At 32.7% G+C, this 17581-nt stretch overlaps 1 protein-coding gene across 2 annotated transcripts in view; it reads right to left on the bottom strand.

The window, feature by feature from the left end:
* Window positions 1-4592: 4592 nt before the first annotated feature.
* Window positions 4593-17581, bottom strand: part of LOC149491416 (uncharacterized) — a 62216-nt gene continuing 49227 nt past the window's right edge. For both annotated transcript variants that reach the window (XM_089698126.1, XM_089698133.1), the window contains exons 3-8: window positions 10453-10893; window positions 9818-9913; window positions 8907-9066; window positions 8627-8686; window positions 8168-8406; window positions 4593-6230 (exon numbers count right to left, since the gene is read on the bottom strand). In XM_089698126.1, coding sequence (XP_089554252.1) covers window positions 8216-8406; window positions 8627-8686; window positions 8907-9066; window positions 9818-9913; window positions 10453-10893 — 948 coding nt within the window. In that variant the 3' untranslated portion in view covers window positions 4593-6230; window positions 8168-8215. The remainder of the gene's footprint in view (window positions 6231-8167; window positions 8407-8626; window positions 8687-8906; window positions 9067-9817; window positions 9914-10452; window positions 10894-17581) is intronic.

The following is a 17581-nucleotide window of genomic DNA, read 5'->3' as shown; positions in this document are numbered from 1 at the left end:
TGCTATTGAGATTATCAATTCAATGGAACCAACAAAGAAACCGACAACTTTCTGGTGGTATGGCAGTGTAAAGTTAAAGTCAAAGTGGCTACACTCCTGTTGGTCGTAGCGTGATGATATAATATACCCTATAGTCTTCCTTGATAAATGAGCTATCTAATACCGAAAAAAAAATTTCAAATCGGACTAGTAGCTCCCGAGATTAGCGCGTTCAAACGAACAAACAAACTCTTCAGCTTTATAATATTAGTATAGATTTTAATTCCTAGAAAAAAAGTCATCAAAGCTACAACATTAACAAATAAAACTTTGTCTATCAACGTAAAATAAGTACCGACATAGTAGTCGATAGAAGACCTTCTCTCAACCTAGTAAGACTATTACTCTATTTGTGACTCACTGAATGTGTGAAAATATATTTTGTGTGATTCACTTTGTTCTACTTCTTAACTTTGTATTTCGGTTTACTCGTACTTTCCTTTGACTTAACAATAAAAACCATGTTTGTAATTATTAAAAAGTTTTAATACAGATACTCCATGATTGCTCTATAGCGTGGACATCTACTCTTATTTATTAAAATTTAATTGTGAATTCTCCCGTAAGTTTGTATATAGCATAACCAAATCGATTCAGTGTTTTGTCTTCTAGTTTATAAGCTACACACACCTTCTTATTAGATTTAAATATAATTTTAAAAGGATCTCTAAAATAATTAACATTCTTATTTGTGTAATAATAAAAAATAAAAAAAAATAAATGCAATACAGAAGATCTTCGAAAGATGTATGATGTAGTTATGTTATGAAATTACCTTCGATAAAGGAAAATTAAGGTGATGTAGAAACGTACCCTAGGTAGAGCTGTTCAAGAGAATTGAAAGATAATTATATATTCTTATATGAGGAAGGTAAATTAAACACCTTGTTATTTATGTGACTATATTTAATTTGTTTTGTGTAGTTGCATTTACTTTACAATATTGTTTTACATTTATGACATTCTCGGTTTTTTATAAAATGAAGTCGCTTAGTATGTACTTACGCTTTTATACAGCATGACAAAATAGGCATTACTTGTTTGCAAATTACATTATGCATAGGCATCAGCTTAAACTAAATAAGTAATATACGCACCTTTGTATATACATTTTGTTCGTAAAATGGCATGATATTTTATAACTATCTAGGTAACTATCAGTAAAACTTAAGCCTTTTATTTTGAAAGCATACACCGGAGCTCAGCGATTTATAAACCAAAATATTTATTTAGGTATATTTATTAATTTATAGTACCTACGCAAATTTTGATTATTTGGGTGGTAATATAAATATCTTATGGCACGAAGATTATGTATTTATATGTTTGTTGTTAGAAAAATTAAATAGTTACTGTATGTATAATGTATTTACATACCTAGTATATATTTAATTATCTCAACACCATACATGTTTATGTTATAGTCATATTTTAATCGGAAGAGTAATATATGTATTACCAATTTTATCGGGTTGAAAATTATGCTGTATACAGTATTAAATAAATGTATTTCAAACTGACTTTAAAACAAAGAACAAACGAAAAATACACCTCGACCGACTCCATCTTATGAACACTATAAAATTAAGTACACTCATATAATATTATCAATATATTCAACTCTTACATTAACTACACAAAATATATAAAAAGAATTTAAAAACTTGTCATTGGTAATAAATTATTTTGTGACTTAGTCAACATACAAAACTATATTACTTAAAATATAATTATCTAAACATAAAAAATATAATTCTTATTTATAAAAAAAATAATTTTGAAACAAAAAATTAAGGTACGCAAATATTACAAACTCGTAAAAAACGAGTATGGAAAAGTTGAGGTACATCCGATTTATACAAAACGATAAACTCCTACATCTACATATACATTAACATTGGAACAAAAACATATAATCGCATAAATACAAATATAAACTTAATATAGAGCAGAACGACATGTTGCAGTTTTATTATTTATCATAAAGTAACTTATATATTTTGTTATTCATAGAGCCATTGTCATACACAGTCATTGATTGATATAGACATATAAGCTTCTTGATATAGACGAAATTTGAATTTTTTAAGTAAATACACTGGTTTCAGATAGATCAAAATTTCAGAATAACAGAACAGAAACATACTAAAAGTCAATTCGGTTTCTGCTCTACATTATTTCTATATCTGTAATTATTTGAATATAAACATTATACATCCCTACAAATATGGCATCACCTGATAATTATTATGGCAAACATGTTGGACTTATATACTTGGTATATTGATTACATACCGTATTATTTTAAACTTGTTTTCCATCCATATATTAATTGTTACAAGTACAAATTGAAATAAATAAAAGATAATTCGTAAACAGAACAGCGGTTGTACCTTATTCTTTAATTATTATTTTATTTAAAGAATGAAATTTCGATAGATCTAATAATATTATTTTTTCCTTAGTTCAATAGGTTTAAAACTTAATAGCATGTCAACATAATATGTCTCAAGATATAAATATTGCATAGTGAAATGTTTGCGTACGGTGCAAAAAGACACATTGTTAAACGATATAAGGAAATAGCAAGTTAATATGAATCTTATTTTAATTATATTACATAGTATTTTCTATTAGAATTTTGTGAATAGCTTACCAAACTCCTAAACGTTTACTTTAAATCATTAACGTAACATTTTATGGCATAGCATGTCAAAAACTAAGCATTCTTAAAAAATCTATAAGTAAGATATTCCGATTTTATATTAATTATTATATACTAAATGCAAGAGAGATTGGCAAGATAAAAGATCGATAATAGTTTCAGTCAGATTGTGGTGTGTCGTGTAAAGATAATAAACCAACTGATTACTGAAGGCATTTTTAAGTTTTAAATACAATCCGCATGTTGGTTTCGTGCGTAATTTAATTTTTGAGAGGTGCACTAGGTTTTTGCATTTCTTACTGCTTAGTTAATACATATTTTTAAAAGTTCAAAATTTTAAAGCTAAGTTTAGTGTAGGTAGATGTTTTTTTTTTAATTCAAATGAAAATTACGCATTACATCCTCCAATTACATAGAGTTCGTCACAGTATACAGGGTGTAATCGTTAAGTGTGCACAGGCGATTATTCCGTAACTATTACAGATATCAAAAAACTTTAAACTGATATCGAAAGTACTTAACCTAATGAGTAAAATGGCCATAATAAATTTTAAAAAATAATACGAGAAATATCTAAAAAATTAACTTTAAACCCTCCCATACATTTAGTATGAGATATGAATATCCCATGTACATGGGTTGATCCAAAAGTAATGATAATCAATATTAAACAAGGTTAACATTACAGTTAAAATAATTATGTATTTCTCTAGATAGTCTTCTAACTAGATAATATACTTCGATATTTTTTTTCCTTAACTTAGAAAAAAAAAACTTTGACTTCATCTACAAAAACCCCTCAAAATCGGCCATCACTTCGCTGTCGTCTTAAAATTTCTTGTATCGACGGTGTTTCTTGTGCCAAGGTAAGAGATAGAATTAACTAGGAGCTAGATCTTACAAACAGGGTGGGTGTTCAAGCATTTTCAATGCCGATTTTTGATTGGCAGCCATCGCAACTGACGCTTTGTGATCTGGTGCGTTGTCTTGGTGAACCAACATTCAAGACCGAAGTTTGCCATGTCTCTTTTTCTTACTAACCTACCCGCAATCTTTTAATTTGGTCTGTGTAGTAAGAGCCCTGTGTAGTAGTGGCTACCTTCTTAAAATATTCCACATTTCTTCAGCGTCCCAAAAAACTACGGCTTTAATCTATCCCACTAATTTTCACTTTGAAAATCTTCACCGTCACTTTGGAAGCTCGCATCCAGGCCATTGATTGTTTCTTGGTTTCAGCATAAACATGGTGAACCCAGGTAACGCCCATGGTCACAAATCGTGACAAAAAATTATCCTGATCTCATTAAAAATTTAGAAATTCACCCTCTAAATGTCGAATCGTTGTTTCTTCTTTTCGTCGGGAAACATTCTGGCTCGCACTGTTCACATTAAAATTAATGTTAATACTTGGAAACGTGGCCTGTAGATATAATTTTTTTGTGATAACTTAGTGATTACATGAGCAAGCATAAAACATTTATATTATATTTTTATGTGCACAGGAAATACCCAATTATCATTACTTTTGGATCAACCTATACATTTAATATGAAAGATTTTAGCTTTTTTTTTGTTTTTTTGGTTTTCTGCTTTAATTACTTCGCAAATTTGGAGGGAAGTTCATTTAGAAACAGTAAATAGACCTCCTCATTGTATTGCACAATAAGGACGTCACTTCGAAAATCTACTATGAATACAAAATGTATGGGAAATAAATTGTATGGGAGCGTTTAATGTAACATTTTTGGTTATTTCTCGTTTTATTTTTAAAAATTTATTATGGCCATTTTACTCATTAGGTTAAGTACTTTCGATATCAGTTTAAAGTTTTTTGATATCTGCAATAGTTACGGAATAATCGCTTGTGCACACTTAACGATTACACCCTGTATAAACATTGTTATGATAAATAAGTTAGCTGAGCATGGTGTTCGCATAAGAATAATTAGCAGTTTCTCTAGAGAGTTTATCCATCAAAACCTAACCGTTAGTCTTATAAATAACGTGTCCATTTAGCTGATGTTATATATACGCATTATAATAAGTACATATTAAGTTTACACAAAAGAAGGCATTTGCAAAGACACTGGATTTGTTGGACGGACGCAATAAGGCTGTCTGTTATAAATTTACTAAAATACTTAGCATTAATGTAATATTATAATAAAATACTTAAGTACAAGTATTCATTCAATTTTTATATGTGCGTGAAGTAAGCGTAAAATCTTTGTGGAAATCGAATGACAGTATCAAGAATGGGTCCTTAATTATCATAAATTTGAGATATGTAACTATTACAATATTAATAATTATATTTTCTGGATGAATATAAAAATCTGCTTATTATCGAGACTAGAAAGTTTTTATTGGTGCCTCCGAATTTGGCTACCTAATGAAGATTATTTGGGTATTTCAATATTTGTTTAAGTTTTAAAGTAAACAGATAGAATGCAATATTGGAAAAGTCAATTAAAATATTTTGTATATAAAATATTCAAGTGATAATACAAATGATTTATTATGACATATTATAAAAATAGGTTTTTAAATTGAAGCAGATACTCAAATTCGAAGTCACCGTCGTATAATTGAAATGACTACACGCTAGTTGATAATAATTATGTAATTATTACTATTACTTAACGATATTGATAATATCTTGGATATTCAATGTTACTCTTAATTAACTCAATAAATTAATCATATCTAAAGAATACTAAATAATAACGATACATAGCGATCGTCGTCTTATTGTTACAGTGAGCAAATGTTACTTTATCATACGTATTTCAACGTAAGTGGGTATGTCTTTACTTATCTTACAAGACCACAATATAGGTACTTACTGATTTGAAACTAACAATCTTTTTAGGGCTAAGTTGCGTTTTGTTTAAAACGAACAGTTAGACTTAATAAGGCACTATAACGTTGTAAAGATATTGTTTATATGAGTTAAAAATTAACTCAACTTTTGATAAAATGGTAAATCTTAAACTTAGTACATAGTTCTAGTTATAACATATATGTGGTTAAATATTTCACAATAAGGTTACGATCGCTACACACCGTTCACATAATTGTCATTTTTCAATACATAAATATCTATCAAGTACTTAGGTATCTATAACGTAAAATAAGTTGTTTTATAGATGACTTCAATAGCTCTAACAATTTACAATATAATTAGGTATGTAGATATGTAAAGCGATTTCCTTGGTAATGATTGTACCTATTGGGCCTTTTAATGATATATAGTAGTTTGTTGACGCCCCACGGGGCGTTTGATACGAATTCAGGGCTTCATAAATATAGTATAATGACTTAAAATCTGTTGTCTTTCTGATAAGGTACCTATTGAAACACTGTGCTATCTTGTAGCCGCTTTACCGAACGGTATCTGATCTCCCAGTCTCGTGCCGCTGTCCCGTCACAACGAGCAGACAGACAGTCACGGCACTCCGTAGAATGTGTCCATCAGGCTAGAGTCCAGGTCACATTCTAGAAATATATTTTCACTACATTCCTCCTGAAACAATAATTGAAAAATCAGCCATAGTTGATATCGATTTATTTCAAGAATGTGTTTAATTATTATTAACTAGTGGAAAAATAAATATGTAAGTACATAGTTAATTGATAGATACCTACAGCTTAATATTTAAATAGGTACTGAATTACGAATGTGGCTGTACGAGGCTAATATCTTGTTTCGAACGCAGTCATATTGATATTATACATTATCTTTTGATACAACTTTTATGTCCAAAATAATCTCTATTTATTGTAGGTATGATATGCAATTTTTTAGCAAGTATGAATGTGTTTTGTTTTATAAATTAAGATGTTACGAATTCCGCAATGGTATATTATGTTGTAATGTGTGTGCTTATGTGTGTGTCATCGTTGAGTAACAAGAAGCTTATATCTTATATACACTGGAGATTTCGGTATGAACATTTGACGTGTAACAAGAAAATTGTTGTGTTCTATCACTTTCACACCTAACTTGGTATTGCCACTGTTAATACGAAGTTTTCCCAAGGCTACTATGTATGCTGTAATATTCTGTGCAAAAGGTTAGTTTTTGTACATGAGTTTGTTGATAAATTGCCAACAACGTCATTCAGAAGCATTGTTGGATGAGACAATTATTATTTATGCTAAATAAAATAAGTATCTGAACCAATTATTAAAAAGCGATACTCCCTGGTTATGGGTAGTTACCATAATAAAATTGTAGCAACTCTCACTTTGACAATATGGCATAAGTGTCAAAAAAATTGCGTCGCTTCGAATATTTAAGTTAATATTGTTGCGTATTTAATAAATATTTTCCGAATATTAATAATGTATTGCATTGTGAAAAATTGCAGAAGTTTTTGGACACCAAATTCTGGCCTATAATTTCACAGGCAAGTGTATATTTACGTTATTTACAATATTCCTCAATACTCATGCATTTACCTGTTAAGAATCATTTTAATGGCAAAAATCGTCAAATTTATCATCATTTTACTAAGCAATCATGTTAAATAAGTTCTTTTCTTATTACTTTCATCATTTTTCAACAAGTTTTCAACAAACAAATTTAACAAGTAAGGTAACCATGATGATGGGTTTTTACGGATAGCGACGATAATATATTGCTAAACAATATTATGATGAACATTTAGAACACCATTTTAAAATTTTTTATACTAGTAAATAGTAATGAAACAACACACGACATCGGTATTGCACTCACATATTGTGGTTTGTTCTTTTTTTACATTGAAATTTATACTTTTTAACCTAATATTTTTTTGTTTTACGTATTTCAGCTTTCCAAAAATGAAGTAAAAAGAAATATATGTGCCTATCAAGGGTAAAATTACTGAGGATTACGACCCAGAAAAAAAATACTGCTATAAACAGTTTTAATTTGATGTTTTTGGCTTGAAGTTGACCCGTCGAAGCAACGCGTTTAAAAAGAAGATCTGAGTAACTTACAATTTGGTAAACAGCATCTGATGCAAACACAACTTTCCTCTATTTACAAAGGATGTTAATGATGTATATCGGTTAATATCCAAGCTTTGTAGCCAAAAGTTATCAAGCGTTATTTAAAACTATCATTCTCTACCAATTAAAATTGTATGTCGTATAAAGGTGATAATTCTTGTAAGTTGACCAGTAATTATAATAAAAATACTGTTAAAAATATATGTCGTTATTATTTATAGACCATGATTTTTAGTTTTTTCTATTTCGAAAAATCCTGAATATACAAACCAGTGTGGTCACCCACAGAAAGAGACAAAAAACAACACTGACGTCATTCAAGGTTATATTTTCTTGTGACAAGTTAATAGTCATAGTGCAATCTCCAGTGTATTAGATATAAGCTTCTTGTTGAGTAACTTATTTCAGTCACTGATAAAAGCCACAGAGCCACATAGTAACGTCAAACTGGTAGTAAATTACCTGAGAGATTTGAGGCGCAGGCATTTGGTCTGCGCCTCGTCTCGCGTGTCATTTAGAGGTTTTGGGCAAATGCCTCTTCATGTGCAGCGCGAGGTGGTCGGACCTAGCGAAGGAGCGCTCGCACACGGCGCACTTGAAGGGTTTCGCGCCTGTGTGCTTGCGGTAGTGGCGCGTCAGCTCGTCCGACCGCGCGAACCTCCACTCGCACTCAGGCCATTGGCAAGTATAGGGCTTTTCTCCTGTTGCAATTAAGATTGTTAATCACGTTAATAATATGGAAAGTATGGGCTCAGTATAAACATAGTTATACTGTGGTATAGGACAGCATGTGAACATACAGCGTGTTCTATTTCGCATTGCAAGCAGTTAGCACAAAATAAATAAATAGTAATATCGCTTTGCTTTGATTCGCAGGGCAGTATATTTAGTGTAGTAAAAAATAAACGTAAAGAGGTTTACCTGTATGAATCCTTTGATGTGCTTTTAGGTGCGAACTTTTTGTGTAGACCTTCGTGCAACCTGAAAATGTTATTGAGAATTATTGTATCAAGGATAGACTAGTTTCCAAATTTTATAAATTTTAGATATTGGTGAGACGGAATGAGTACTATATTATCCATCTTAGACGATTTTTTATTATGGTTTTCATTACTCTTTGCTATTGTATAAACGTAGTGTTCTAGATTATATATTTTACGGATTTGTAAGGAGCCTAACTATGATAACAATAACGAATTACCAAGGAAATCGCAATGGTGAACTCTTCTTTTCTCCAGTTCTGGATTGTTCCGTCTGTTGTATTTGACGGAGGATGGTGGGGCCAGTCTTGAGTGGGGCATGGGGACGTGCCCCAGCGGGGGTGGTGGTGGCTGCGGCGCCATTTGCATTTGGGGCATAGGCTGGAATAAATTCGTTTAGTTTAGGTATAGTCTTGCGTCCGTTTTGTGCTATAGTAAATGCTTGGAGATATTAAGTTTGTTACGATTTAATACAAACACTACTAGAGTGATTCTTTTACTAGTAGAAAGCTCTATATTTTTGTAAAGTAGATAACATACACTACCTAAATTATGTATTTTTGTTTTTTGCTTAGTTCGGACAAGTGGCTAATAATATTATAAATGAAAAGATATAATATTACTAGCCACTATGAATACGAAATTAAAATTTTTATACATACAGAGAGATTTTGGAAAAGCACTAAATTTTAAATTGGTGTTACAATCGAGTACCTATTGCCGCAGGCTTAACAATGGTGTTTATTTCCCTTTCTTCGGGGCAGATGTTTTTCACATCTGTTTACTGTTCGATTTAGAATCAATTAAAGGGCAACCCGTGATGTTTAGTTAGTAGTTAATTGAGTGGATAATTACCTAATCAAAAACAATTAGGCGCTGCGCTGGTTGTTATCATATAAAAAAATAATATGAACATTATTTGCTCTACATTAGCAATAAATACATTACAGTAGCATTATTAGGATATGTCTAGGCTACTTACTACTGTTAAAATAAGGGTAGTATTTAAACGAGTGACTCTAATTTAAAGTTAAAATGTAATGAATATAGAATTGGAATTTTTTTAGAATTGGAAATTGGAAGGTAGAAAATGGTAAATAATTTAAATAAAAGAGACTTATATGTATCTCACCGGCGGATGATGCTGATGCTGCGGCTGGTGCTGCACGAGCGGCGCGCGCAGCAGCGGCGGCGGGTGGTACGGCGGCGGCGGCGTGCGGCGCGCACACTGTAACATACCCACGTCTCCTGCGTTTCACTCTTTGACGGCACATGTCAATTAAATACATTAGGTACACGCTAATTTAGGTAAAATGAACTTTAGATAAGTAGGACAGGAGAATCTTTACCAATAAATACTACTTTGAAGTCCATTTGTAAATTGCAAGTAAAGTAGGTATGTATAACAAAAAATGAGTATATTATTCATTTACTAAATTATTATTAACCAAAATAGCTTTTACTTTATTATAATAGCAGTTGTAAAATTCAACACATCAAGATTTTTTCTTCTACAAAACCGATCATTTGATAAACAAATTGGATTAAAGTAGCACAGAAAAAATTTATGGAGGACGGCTTCAATACCCGTTTCGATTTGTTTAACATTAATATTTTACGTCCAGATGACCTGTTTTCGTGCAGTGACGTTGCTAAATTTACAATACATACATACAAATGGTACATGACAATCGCTTTGCATAGATGGTACCATCTGTCGCTTCGTCGCTAGCAATCGCAAAGATTTGGGCCAGTAAGAAGAGTTACCTGCATGGTATTGCCCGGGCTGCCCTGGTCGGAACCGGGCGGCGTCAGAGGAGACATGTAGACAAGTCTCGAAGGTGGGTATTTTGAGAACGACGTCGCCGGCTGCTGCTGGAGCTGGTGCTGCGCCGGCTGAGGGTGGGCGTACGTCGGAGGCGCGCCCAATCTCTCCGTCTTGATTTCCAATGGACTAAGGAGTGGAGTGGCGCATTCTTCGAGTAATGCATCTTCTGTTTCGAGTTTAACGTGAGTGGCTCCCAGCGGAGCGAGCATATTCGCATTTTCAGGATCGATGTTCCTGATAGAAGAGGCGATGTCCTCCCAAAGGGCGGGGCGGAGGAAGGCATCATCGCGCGAAGAAGTCCCCCCGTCGAAGAGGTCCATGTGGCCGGGCGCGATAGCGGCGCCCCCTTGCTTGCACAGAAGCGACTCGAGTTCAGATGTCTGAAACGGTTGAAACATTGACACTAAGTTCGCACTGTTATCTATGTAAAAAAAATTATCTGTATGCAATAAATAAATTAATTATTAATATGACCAGCGTCTACGGGGAATCAAGATCAAAGTGATACGAATGTCGAATAGTTCGCACTAGTCCTACTTTACTTTTCTACATTGATGAAATATGATGATTGTAACGAGAGAATCGTATGCGTTAGAATGGTTTCATATTAGCGCAAGGCATAATTTATTTACGTTGTAATGAACCCAATAAAATTCGATCATCGCTTGAGTTGCATCCTAATTCGTACGTTATCGAATTGCTGCTTAGTTTAAACTAGATTAATTAAGTCGTTTATATGTCCAGGAATATTACGAAGTATTTTTCGAACAATACCAATCTGTAAGCATTATGAAAATCTTATTCAAATGTAAACTTTCCTACATTTACAACGTGATTTATTCTATGAAATACCACAAGAAATTTATTATGCAAATCCTTTGATCACAAAGACCAATCCCACGGGGCAGTGTATTTCAAACAGACATAGCTGCGGCTTTTGAGTAAAATCTGCTGCTAGAGATCGTTAAGAGAGATATTGTTTCGATTGAAAATCTGTCGTAAGCTGTCTTTAACGTTGTTGTTAATTTTAGTATCAATTCTATATATGCCTATGCATTAAATTAATATAATAATAAAGCTGAAGAGTACCTATGTTTGCTTGAACGCGCAAATCTCAGGTATAATCAATTTACCGGAGACGACTAGGTATAGAATATATTATAAAGCATCAAAATATTGTTGAAAGTGAAAAATATTGGAAAAGCGAGAAAAATATTCCTTTTGCAGTTGCATGGGTCAGTTATTAAAAAAACTGTCAACAGGCTCATTATAATGTGCATCTACTTACTTCTAAAGTCCTGAGGGATGAGGCTTTGCATAAAAAGACTTCTAACTTGTAAAATGGCTGTGGTGACTTTAATTTAAAAACCAAATCTATACATATTTATTGTCATATTTATCATTTTAGCTCATTTACAGTGGCATAATAACAACAAGACACCTGTTAAGGTATGGTTAAATTGCACATCATCTTCATTATAACTTTATACTGACTTTACCGGGCAATATCAATTGATAAAATACAAGATTTTAAGTACCTTTATTTAAGGCATATTTTGGTATTTTTCTATCCGGGTAATTTTATTTAATTCTCGTTGGATTCAAGCAACCAAGTATATGTAAATCAATACCATGTGTATCCTTTTTAATACACACTGTAAAACCACGTGTGTATTCTGTATATTTTTCGATACACGAACACGTCTAAGTACTCGATGCAGTAATTACACGTAATTAAAGCGACATATCATAATCGGATCGGAAAAATGCTGTTGATGATAGTGGTGTCATGTTTGCTATTTCCAATTTCTCCGAGCGAGCTTAGCATTAGCATACAATGGGTCGGCCCACGCCGCGGCGCAAGCGCAGGTGACGCGTCATTACCGACTGCCTTTATAAACCAATGTTGAAAGGGATTAGCGTTAACTTTTTATGTATTCAGGTTTTTTGTAATTTTCGCGGTTGAAATATTTAGTCATATCGGTGATTGTCAATAAGTTTTTTTGCTTTGCTCCCATTTTTTAGGTCTTTTTTGCTTAGTTGACTTATAAATCATGGAAGACAGTAGGTATGTATATCGGCAACCAATAGGCCAAACGCATTATCCAAATTAACAAAATCAATTTTGACAATAAGAATAAAATGTAGACACTAGACTACAGCAATTTAATAAACACAAGCGAAGTGAAGCAATGCCGTAATCACACACGTAAAATATCGGCCAAGTTAATACAAAGTAAATTGCCGATAGAAACAGTGCAACCTGCTAACTCGCTCGCAAGAGATCGGTAACCCTTCGGTGCCGAATGGAACCTCTTTGCTGCGAGTGGTGTCGCAAGACTACCGGACCGCGCGCGAATTCCTCGCCTGACCTTTGCGAATGGATTGCGCCAGCGTCTCCTCCACCGCGGCTAGACGAGCTTAGGCAATTGCAGCACAGATTAAACCATGTTACAGATCAACCAGAGGTCCACAGATAAGCGAATAATCGTTTTGGGAGAGGTCACGGTGCTTTTCAAAAAGGTATTAGAAAAATGTTTATGAGGGTCCAATTTATAATAAAGTTTCTTTCAGTTCTTTTTTCCGAAGTTTAACAGTATTTAACAAAAAGCTAACCGGAAAACTAAAAAAGCTTATTTTTTATTTTAAATTGCTAAATTACAATTAAAGCATATTTGTTTAATAAAATTAAGATAACATAAATTAAAAGCATAAACCGATTGTTAATCATTCATAGTTTTAAGATTCCATAAAAGCTTGCACTTGCGTTTCGACTCAATAATAATTGTGGTTATTAACGTTAAATATATGTAACTGGTTTCTCAAAGGTAGAGTTAAACGAGGTCCAATGTTTATGCCAGCAATAATTAGGATAGATAATAATGAGACAGGGTGTAACTGCGCTGCCCGTAATTTTATGTTTAACAAGAAACTGAAGTAACTCTCACCAGAAAGCTTTTGAATAAATGTAGCAACAAATAGGATAGCGTAAACTTTCATTATTTTCGTTCTTTAACTGGCACAATAGCGCCTTGATGTTGTGCTGGATAAGTTAATAAGTATACATTTTATAAGTGAATTTAAAGCTGTTTCTATACCGATACAAAATAATCTATACTAATATTATAAAGCTGAAGAGTTTGTTTGTTTGTTTGAACGCGCTAATCTCGGGAACTACTGGTCCGATTTGTAAAATTCTTTCGGTGTTAGATAGCCCATTTATTGAGGAAGGTTATAGGCTATATAACATCACGCTACGGCCAACAGGAGTGGAGCTACGGGGGTGAAACCGCGCGGAGCAGCTAGTTATAGATAAACATGTTTATTAAAACCTTGTTTACCAAGCAAATATACAAAACTAAATAGATACATTTGGAAACATTAAAGTCGTGTATTCTTTGGCTCAATGGTTGTTTAATTCGTTTCACTTTACCCTGTTTACGAAGTCATTGAATTGGTTCACGTACACAGCAGAAAGTTATGAAATGACAAGACCTCCCGCGGCACCGACAATTGTTGAAGATACCTTCAGAGATATGTCGGCAACTTTAACAAAATTTTAATTAAATACATGTTGTGTTTACCGCATAATGTAATAACCTCTTGTTATCGTTATTGAGAAAATGTTTGTTGTAAATTAGAATATTATCTACGTATACAATATGTTAAGTAAGTATTATATATAAAGTGGCAATGTTTATTGATAGGCATTTTTAATCAATAGAGACAAAGATTGAAAAAAAATTGGTCAATTAATGTATTCTTGTGAAAACATGAAAATTATTTAGAATATATTTCATGATGTAAGGCTTTGTATGTCGTGGTATGATGTGATAAATACTAAATAGCGAAGCCTATGTTAAGAATTCCCATAATATCAATCTGAGTAAAGGTTGCTTCCATTTAAACAGACAGCTACCGTAATTTTACAAGTTGTATTCTGATAGCAGTTTATGAAGATGTTATATTATCTCGCCAACACGAAGCCAGCTCGCGTATTAATTGTCGCAAGTTGTGCATTATTTTGCGCTGTAGGCTAATGGCTGAGAAGAGGTCAAACAGTAGCTTTACCTGTCCGTGTCTATGTAATCTGAAACCTAGACTTAATCACTGTAAGCTCCAACCATATTGTCAAATAGCATCATATTTCAACGTCAACAAAAGCCTATAAACAGTTAAATAAACAGTAATTATAATAAATATTGTCTTGAATCTATACGATGTCAATTAAATATTAATACGAGATATGGATGTTATTCTACCGATGTAGTATTTATAAACGTGTTTGAGTGTTTGGCATTTGCATAAACCACATGAATGATGAAGAGAGAAAGGGTTTCCAAATATTTTCCTTTAGGTAACATAGTCGTTAGCAAACAACATGTTAAAATTTCCTACCTATAATAACACTTGGAGTTTAGGTAGAAAATAATCATGGACCCAAAAATGATTAAAATATGCAAAATATACCTACTGAAATGTTTCCTGTGATTGGTAGTTTTAAAGATAGCGAGTATGACGTGGCCATTAATCCATCAGTGCGTAACCTTTCAGACCAATAGCAATCTGCTTCGTCATCTGACTCGTGATGCAAAATTAAATCTAGTTTATCTTCATATCACTGGCATATATTACAATTCATAGATAACAGAGAAAATAATCGAAGTTGTTTCGTGAAACCACAGCGTGAAACGCATATTATGATAACGTTTTCTTTGTTTACAAATTCATATAATGCCGCATAGCAACGCGCATAATGTTCAAGCCTTTTCAAGCAATCCGTATATAAACTTTTATAACGAATGAAAAGCTTTCCACGTTTCCGATTCTATTTCCACATTTTTCTACCAATCACAGCGGGCTCGCGTGACAGCTCGCAATACATGAAAGCAATTTTCTCTTGCTTTTATGACTGCCAACTATAGCGATCCAACATAGAAATAGAGCCTAAGTAAAATGGAACAATAACCATTGTTTATATACATTTTAAGACTGCTTTTCCTTTGAAATAGTTATAAGTACCTAGAAGGTCTTATCTATGACTGAGAATTCATTTTTAAAATTGAACAGTTTTATGTCATATGAATATTCAGTATTCATGATTAAGGGCCGATTTTTCAATGCTTGGATAAAACCAAGATCCAAGGATAAATCTTATCCGTCCAATAAATAATTACACGATAATATTAAAATGTCACGTAAACTGTCAAATACGGGCAATTAGAATACGTTTTTAAAATGGTAGTTTTATACATTATTCGACGAATAAGTTTTATCCAAGCATTGAAAAATCGGCCCTAAATAAAATAATAATGGTACTTTACATTGATATATTTAGTTATATTTTTTCCAATAAGTACGTATAGACCTATTGATTTGTGATTATGTATGATATTGTTCTCATGGAATAAAATTGGTGTAGCATCCCGTTAAGGCATTGTTTGAACACTGCATTGGCCCGTGCCGACGCTCCATTTCCATAATTCAACTAAGCACCCACGCAGGCTCATTCTTCAGAGCTAACATTATGCACAATTGTAAACATTCATTTGTCGCTTATTACCGAGTCGTACAGTTGATTTTGCAAACGTCGCTCGCTGCACAAACATCAGTTTCCTTTGATGTAGGTAAGCCCATAATTCACCACATTAAATTTATAATTTTATAATCGCAGTGTACGTATGACGTTGAAACGTACTCGCTTAAACCTATGTGAAAGCTTCATTTTGTGGAGAAAATCTGATTGTAATCGGCACGATTAATGATCGGGGCTTTTACCATGCTTCCCTTGCTTAGTATATTTTCGATTGTGAACACACGAAATGATATTTATTGTATCCACTGTCTATTCACAATTCCTATGATTTAATGATTATAATTTTGATGCAAATGTTTTAACACATAAAATAGTGGTAAGGCCTATAACTCAGCTTTCTTCTATCTGCATTCATGTAGGCATTCTCGAACTTAAGAGTTGTAATTTCTCACATTCCAAAAGACAACTTCTAGTCAATAAAATTAAAACACTCCAGTTTTTTCATAGTATACGGCTGTTAATTCATTTTGTTGTATAATTAAGTTGAATGTATATAAATATATTATATTAAACTTAAAGGTACATACTATACTACTATACTTTAATATAATTTTTCTATAACATTTATTGCAGGTTCAATAAAACAAATTAAAACATTGTATTACTGTTTTAAGACTCGTGATAACCTTGATAAATATATACAGAGAGAGGAAGAGAGAGAATGAAAGAAAGTAAAAAGGTTTAAACTAAAACAAAACCTGTATTATATAATATGTGCCCGTGCTTATGTTCTACTATTGCCGTTCCAAATAACACAACAATACCTACTCATAATTAAAATAAACAGCCGTCCAATATAATAACGTTGGCGTAATGTCCCATGGCTGTAGCTTACAGCAATAATATTTTACAAGGCAAAGGCACACATAGCAGCGAGTCATGGAAGCCATGGGTCTTGGGCGGTAGGGCGGGAGATCGATACAGGGAGCCGCCCACCGACCGCCGTGGTACAGACATTTGAATTTATTGTAATTGACGCAATCTTTATACATTTTTGTTGCTAGCGGCCTTTCGTGATTCCTGAATTTTTGTTGTTATGTAATAAGTACCTAAGTATAAAATACGATCATGAACTTTGAGCTGTTAGCTGTTAAGCATTTTCTGAATATTTAATTTAATATTGAAGCAAATTCTATCTATTTGTTATATACTTACTTAAGATACAACATATCATATTATGTAATAAAACATAGGTACATCTAAAAACGCAAAATCTATTTCTTGTCCTTTTAATACACGGTTACTACGCACTCCGTCTGACAGTCATTAAATTGTATTATGTAGTTTATTACATAAATACACTTTAACAGTATCTAACTACTTCCGCACTTCATTCTAAAGTAATCTTTATTTGAGTGAGCTTATATAAAGCTTTATAAAGTTATGTTTTAATAATAATCGTTTACCGAAATACAACCAAACTTCTGACTCTATATAGGTTTTTACGAGTACATAGTTATATCTATCTTTAA

Source organism: Colias philodice, chromosome 1 (genome assembly GCF_061535455.1).
Source record: "Colias philodice isolate Cphi_HAF_F1 chromosome 1, ilColPhil1 Martin Lab GWU primary, whole genome shotgun sequence".
Classification (NCBI taxonomy): domain Eukaryota; kingdom Metazoa; phylum Arthropoda; class Insecta; order Lepidoptera; family Pieridae; genus Colias; species Colias philodice.
Note: the sequence above shows the minus strand (reverse complement) of the source record. Positions and strands in the feature narration are given on the sequence as shown.